This window comes from Sardina pilchardus, chromosome 6 (assembly GCF_963854185.1).
Source record: "Sardina pilchardus chromosome 6, fSarPil1.1, whole genome shotgun sequence".
Classification (NCBI taxonomy): Eukaryota; Metazoa; Chordata; class Actinopteri; order Clupeiformes; family Clupeidae; genus Sardina; species Sardina pilchardus.
In genome coordinates this window covers 16,067,578-16,074,271 of record NC_084999.1, presented here as the reverse complement: position 1 = coordinate 16,074,271, position 6,694 = coordinate 16,067,578, and the positions used below count along the sequence as shown (strand labels likewise).

Below are 6,694 nucleotides of genomic sequence, written 5' to 3'. Positions count from 1 at the left end.
AATGAGAAGGGTGTTTGTTACAATCACCGGTGAAGGCCATTTGAGTGTTTTGTCTGCTATCTCTTGTCTGGGACCTCAGTGTCCAAACCATTCTGCCATCTCTTCTGAAACGATTATCCCTTGTTTAAAACTCTCCCAAGGCTTGTCCTTACCCGTGATGCAACTGTCTTTGCCGGTAAGTGCAGCAGGGGTGGGTGCAACTCCCATGACCCACTTCTTGATTCCAGATGCCTCCCAATCAATTGCAATATCTGAAATGCTTTGCTCCAAGAATTTTCTGTCTGTCTTCACGGGGTCTCATCAAGAGCAAGGTTGGAGACCCCATGTATCTTGATTTGAAGAGAAATCATTATTTGCTTTGAACTTAAGCTTTGTGCTTCTCTTGCCTTGATCGTATGCAATTATAAAGATAGAAGTAGCCTCTAGACCTAGTTCCTTAATGGCCACAGCAAAAGCAGCAAATTGTCCAAAGTACTGCAAAATACATTTGAAATGTCAGCATAGACTTCATATGTGAACAGTCTCACACACCTAGAGGACACCCTACTGTATTAGCAGTATACCTGCAGTTGGACAAATCCAGCACAATGCCTAGGACAAGGTATATGTCATAGATTTGTTGAAGCTAAAGCGTGAGAAGACATGAAGGCATAAATAACGGTGGCCACCAGGCATGGGTGTTGTGCCTTCACCCTACAAGAAGTCAAGGCAGGCAGGTTACCCTGATCAAAACAGTGTGCTTTAGGAGAGGCATGAGGGCCCGGTTAGCCAGCTTGCTGTTCAGTTGCGTCTGTGCTTGTCAGCAGATTGCCCATGACAGGGATAGCATTGTGACATCAGCCTCCGGTCAGCCAATTGCAACTGAGCAACTCCTAACATATGCAAAATTCCTTGCGCTTCCTAAGGATTAACCAACTAAGCAGCCTGTACCACTCCTTTCCTTTTACACACACACACACACACACACGCACACACTCTTCCCATTCTGGAGTGCAACAAGCAAGTGATTTGCTTCCTGAGCCTGTCTTATGCTCTGCTTCTCCAGTCCCCTCTACTGTGCACTATGCTTGTCAGAATTAGGGATTGAAGTGCACTTCCAGCCTCCAGGATGAGGATGATTTCAGTTATGGGGATTGTGTTTCATAACATGGCCGACATGAATATTTATCACCAGCCTACATTGCGAAAAAGACTCAGTTGGCCACATGAAAGTTGCACTCTCTTGCTCTGTGGTAACCCCTCTCCTGCTCCTACTAACAGATCAAATGAACTGTGCTCTGCCATCAGGTTATACTTTGGCATACACCGCAGAACCATTATCTGGGAGATCTCATCTCCCCTCATCTCATCTCATCTCATCCCTCTCTTTTTACTCTTCTGTCCCCCCCCCCCCCCCCCCCCCCCCTTCTTTTCCACCGCCCGTTCTTTAGGCTCGGAGCACCGATAATCTGGACAGTTCCGGGGAGCCCACAACCCGCTCGGTGGGCACCACTGCCAACTTGAAGGGGAAGATGAGCAAGAGGTGAGTGGGCGAGGTCGCTGTGTATGGCCTTACAGGGACTTGCCAAGCTTGGGAAGCAGTTAAAAGGCATGAGCCTGGGGGGGCGCTGTGGCGCAGCAGGCTACAGCGCCCGTACCATGTACGGGTCCGAGTGCCCACGGGGACCCAGGTTCGAATCCGACCTGCGGTCATGTCCCGATCCCACCCCATCTCTCTCTCCCGCTTGCTTCCTGTCTACTCTTCACTGTCCTGTAAAAATAAAGGCAAAAAGGCCAAAAAATACATTTAAAAAAAAAAAAAAGGCATGAGCCTGGAGGAAACCATGTCTTTCAGTACACAGATGTGCAGACACAAAAGGGGAAAATTACAACTAGGAACTGTGTAGGCTAACTGCTGTACATTTAATGGAAAATCTGCCACAATATATGTGTAAGGGCACGTGGCACACAGAGTCATGTATCCTCCTTCTCAGGATATTTTAAATGAGGCTGTGATGATAACGCTATTCATATAGATCCAAGCTTTTGCACATGCACTGTGTGTAAAACGCCAAGCAAACAGCCCTTCCACGCCAGTGAGCATACAATGTGAAAAGAAGAGGAAGTTGAGTTTCACTTCCTACGGCCCCTCCAGCCGATACTGCGCTTCAGTTCCACAGAGGACCTAATTAACCTTTTATCTCCACAGACTTTCTGCTGTGGCAAGTGCCACATCCGCAACCGTAACATGCAAATCATCCGTGCTAGTTTAAAACACGGGCTGATTCTGTCTGGATGGCACACGTTTGAGGGATAATAAGTTGGACAGTATTGAAAACATGGCAGATGATGTGCAGAAACTAGCACGTCCCCATGCATGAACGGGAACAATGATATCCCACTCATCCCCATCCCAACACATAGATTGCTAGCCAAGTATTCTATGTCAGCATTATTTCATCACAATTTAAGAGATCCGTTCATGTTTTTTTTGCGCCAGCATCTCCTCTCATGGCTGGAGTTTTTAAAGACTACTCCTTTGTCTGTGGTAGGGAAGCTGTGAAGCCCTGAGCAGTGAAAGTACTCTGATCTGAAACGGCAAATGCAGGCTGTATTGTTACGCTTTGCTGTAGGACAGCTGAGTGCATTTAAAGCTCTTCCAGTTATCGCGGGTATCACACTCTTTTGTGTGTGTGTGTGCGTGTGTGCCTTTGTGTGTGTGTGTGTGTGTGTGTGTGTGTGTGTGTGTGTGTGTGTGTGTGTCTGTCTATGCGTGTATATGCGTGTGTTCATGTTTGTGTTTGGTTTCAGGCTGTCCGTTGTGAAAGGCCACTTCCCCAAGCTTGCCGACTGTGCCCACTTCCATTACGAGAATGTCGACTTTGCTTCCATTGAGGTAAGCTTATTTACATTGTAAGCTTATTTGAAGACTAGGTGATCTGAAAAGTGTCGATCAACACAGGTGATACAAAGTACCCCGCAACAAAATGACAGGCTGTTTGAAACAGCTAAAAATAGTCTTGGTTAAAAGCATACAACTGTGATTAGATAGCTTTTCTCTGGTGAGACTGCACACCATCTACCAGGTTGTGCCTGCCAAAGCTGCCACTCAGCCCAGGGTTACCAGCTGGGGATGGCCCTGTCTGACCCGTCCACTCACTCACACTCACACGCCTGCTAATCCAGCCAGCTAGTTTGCATTAGCGATGCTAATGACATTAGCAGCTATATCCCACAGGCCGCGAGAAAAACAGACGGGCAGCCCTGTGACCTCACTCGTGCTGGCTCTGACTGAAAGCTAAGGGGCCTTTGGTGACGCTTAGCGCACAAAGAGAAACCAGAGAGGCTGAGAGAGCAAGAGCGAGAGGCTGGGTTCTACGTGTGTGTGTGTATGTGTGTGTGTTTCATTTGAGGTTTGTCTATCTGGCTTTGAAGGTTTGAAAGTGAGAAGAAATACCTTTGTGTGAGTCTTTTTGTGTATGTTTCATTTTAGGTTTTCGTCTGGTTATCTGGTTTGTCTTTTTTTTGTTGTCGTTTCCTTCTGTGTGTGTGTGTGTGTGTGTGTGTGTGTGTATGTGTGTGTTTGTTCTTGTTATTAGAACATACATGTGTATTTCCAGATGAATTAGTGTGTGTGTGTGTGTGTGTGTGTGTCAGTGTTTGTGTCCAGAGATACACCAGAGCTCTGGGGCTGTTCCAAACAGAGAGGCTTGGAGAGTAGAGCAGGAAGGACTGCAGGGCTGAAGCTACTGCTCTCTTTGTGCCTGACCTTCACTTACACTTACACATACACACACACACACACACACACACACACACACACACACACACACACACACACACACACACACACACACACACACACACACACACACAAGCACACAAACACACACACACACACGCACACACACACACACCCACAAACGCACACATATTCTCAAAAATACACAAGGTTGTGATCGTACTATTGACCTAAATGATCATGATGTTTATGTTTATTTTTGCTACAAACACACACATCCGTTCATTCTTTCGCAACACTGTAAACTTTCACATCTCCTATCATATCCAACCGACACACTCACTCTTATCTATTCACATTGTGATGATAGGCACAAACATGAAGACAGTAACACACGAAATCCACTCATTTGTCCCACCACATAAAGAAAGTGTGCTCCATGCACAATGCACATGTATTCATACCAATGCTCTAACACTCTCAGAAAATAGCACATACACACCCAGTCATTAAGACACAATTAGCATTATTGTGGCCATTCAGGATGGCTTAACTCATATCCCATGATTACACAAACAACTGTAATTTGCCAGCAGAAGTGTTGATCTGTGTGTGCAGCAGAAGTGTGATCTGAAGCCTGTGTGTGTGTGTGTGTGTGTGTGTGTGTGTGTGTGTGTGTGTGTGTGTGTGTGCACACGCCTGCGTCTATGTGGTTTTGTGTGTCCTAAGAACACCATATTTGGCTGCGTGCGTGCGTGTGTGTCCGCCTGTGATTGCTGCCTTAAGAGATGCAAAGTCCTGCACCATCCTTTCATCCTTGTTCTCAGAGCTTTCATGCCACAATGGCATGCATGCACACATGTGCGTGCACAGACCCACACTCTCCAACTCTGTCTAATGAGGTGTGTTCTTAAGACACACTCACACACACACACACACACTGACACACAGGCGCAGTTTGTACACGGCAAGCTTAAAAAGATAGTTGACCTAGAATTGCACAACCCACGTCTTCATGTCCCGAATTATTTGTCTGTCTTCAGTCCCTCAACGTCAAGTAAACCTCCCACATGCGCAGCCCCCTGTGTGTAGCATGCCAGCGCTGTTTCACAGTGGTGCTAATCACTCCTGAGACATGATGTCACTGTTTTAAGAGGGGAGTGTGTCTGTCTGTCTGTCTGGCCCATCATGCAGTGACTGAACACAGCAGAAAAGCTGCTTGGCCAAGGAATGTGGCATCATTGAGTAAGTTCAAGAGCATAACTTTTGGCCTCACACTTGTCTTGGATTTATCGGAACAAAGGGATATTCTTGAGCCCTTGGGAGTTCTCCTCTGTTGGGCCCTCAGCTGTGTCTAGGCCCTGACTGTACGCAGAACCCGTTTCTGTGCCAAGAGACCTCTTGACATCGGAACATCACAACTGTTTTGTGGAAGTTGTGGGGAAAGTGAACCTGCAGACCTCCTTTGTTTCCAGTCCCACAAGCGTTTTAAGGGATCCAGGCCTGGTGGATGGTGTTCCCCTGTGTTTTGTTTTGTGTTTTAGCAGACTTCAAAGAGGAAGTCAGGGGAGGCAGGGATGTGAGATTAACCACTGTTTAGTTATTCACTCAAGGTGACCAGTAACTTAAAAATCAGGAAGTTGAGGTTGTGAGCTTATTGTTTAATGCAGTGAAATGTAATCTGTGCTTGTTTGTTTGTGTGTGTGTGTGTGCATACCTTCAGTTGAAGTTTATTAAGTGTGAAGCCCACCTGTTCCTCCCCATAACTAGTTGTTAATTTGTGTGTGTTTGTGTGTGTTTGTGTGTGCCTGCTTTCATATGTCTGCTGGCACAGTTGCAGTTTGCGAATGAGCAGAACGATGCCAGCTGGACGTCGAGCGCAACCAAAGACCTGGTCTTCCTCGTGCAGGTGTCTTGCCAGGTGAGTGGGCACAGACTAGCCACAGGAGAAGCGGCGGACGCAGACCCTGGCCAGAGTTATTTTTACTCCGTCTCCTCCTGTCCCTATTGCCACGTTCCACAGCAACACACACATGAGAGGGAGCATGCGCCATCAAGCAACTAGCCTGTCACTTCTGCATCTTCTTTGTAGGTCTTTGTGTGTGTGTGTGTGGGGGGGGGGGGTTGTGTGCGCGCTGCTCTAGTCCATTGATATTTTCCTCAACGCTGCACTTCACCTGTAGAGTTATTTTCTTTTTTTCTTTTCTAGATATTTTCTTTTCCTCACCATAGCTCTTTCTCCATCTCTCTCTCTACCTGTTTTCTATCTCCTCTCTCTCTCTCTCTCTCTCTCTCTCTCTCTCTCTCTCTCTCTCTCTCTCTCTCTCTCTCTCCCCCTCCCTCCTCTATTTCTGCAGCCCCTTGGTCCCCCCCTTTGCCTCTCCCCGCCTCTTCAGAGTCCCTTTTTCTATTTTTTCCGTTTCCCCCTCCATGTGCCCAAACTCACTCGTTCACCCTCTCTTGCGCAGACGCACCGTCTCTCACAGTCCACCTCTCCCACTCTCTCCCTCCTTCTTTCAGGCAGTTATTCTTGTTTATCATATTCTCTCTTTCTCTCTCTTTCCTTCTTTGACTTTGTTTATTCTTCGTTTATCGCGTACTCACTCCGTCTCTCTCTCTCCCCACATGTAGGGCAAGACGTGGATGGTCCGGCGGTCGTACGAGGAGTTCCGGACGCTGGACGCCCACCTGCACCAGTGCATCTACGACCGGCGCTACTCTCAGCTGCTGCCCCTGCCGCCGCTCGCCGAGATCGGAGACAAGGTGGAGGTGAGCGTGCCCTCCTTTCCGGCTCCTTCCGTCGTCCGGGAGTTAACAAGCTGCTGGGGGGGGAGGCTTTTTCAGACGTCGCCCGGGTTTAAGCTAGCGTGGGACTCTCGCAAACGCTTTTAGCTGCGCCGTATTGAGGTCAGCAGGCAGCCATCGAGGGCAGTGAACGGACCCTTGGGTACGGCGAGCTTGAGCTGTCCACGG

General features: G+C 47.9%; 1 protein-coding gene across 6 annotated transcripts in view; it reads left to right on the top strand.

The window, feature by feature from the left end:
* Positions 1-6,694, top strand: part of arhgap33 (Rho GTPase activating protein 33) — a 46,258-nt gene that overhangs the window by 17,493 nt on the left and 22,071 nt on the right. For 4 of the 6 annotated variants that reach the window (XM_062538673.1, XM_062538672.1, XM_062538670.1 and 1 more), the window contains 4 exons: positions 1,431-1,522; positions 2,791-2,875; positions 5,556-5,642; positions 6,353-6,490. In XM_062538673.1, the coding sequence (XP_062394657.1) occupies positions 1,512-1,522; positions 2,791-2,875; positions 5,556-5,642; positions 6,353-6,490 (321 nt within the window). In that variant the 5' untranslated portion in view covers positions 1,431-1,511. Of the gene's footprint in view, positions 1-140; positions 176-1,430; positions 1,523-2,790; positions 2,876-5,555; positions 5,643-6,352; positions 6,491-6,694 lie in introns of all 6 variants that reach the window. The other 2 variants (XM_062538668.1, XM_062538669.1) reach the window with 1 other exon arrangement.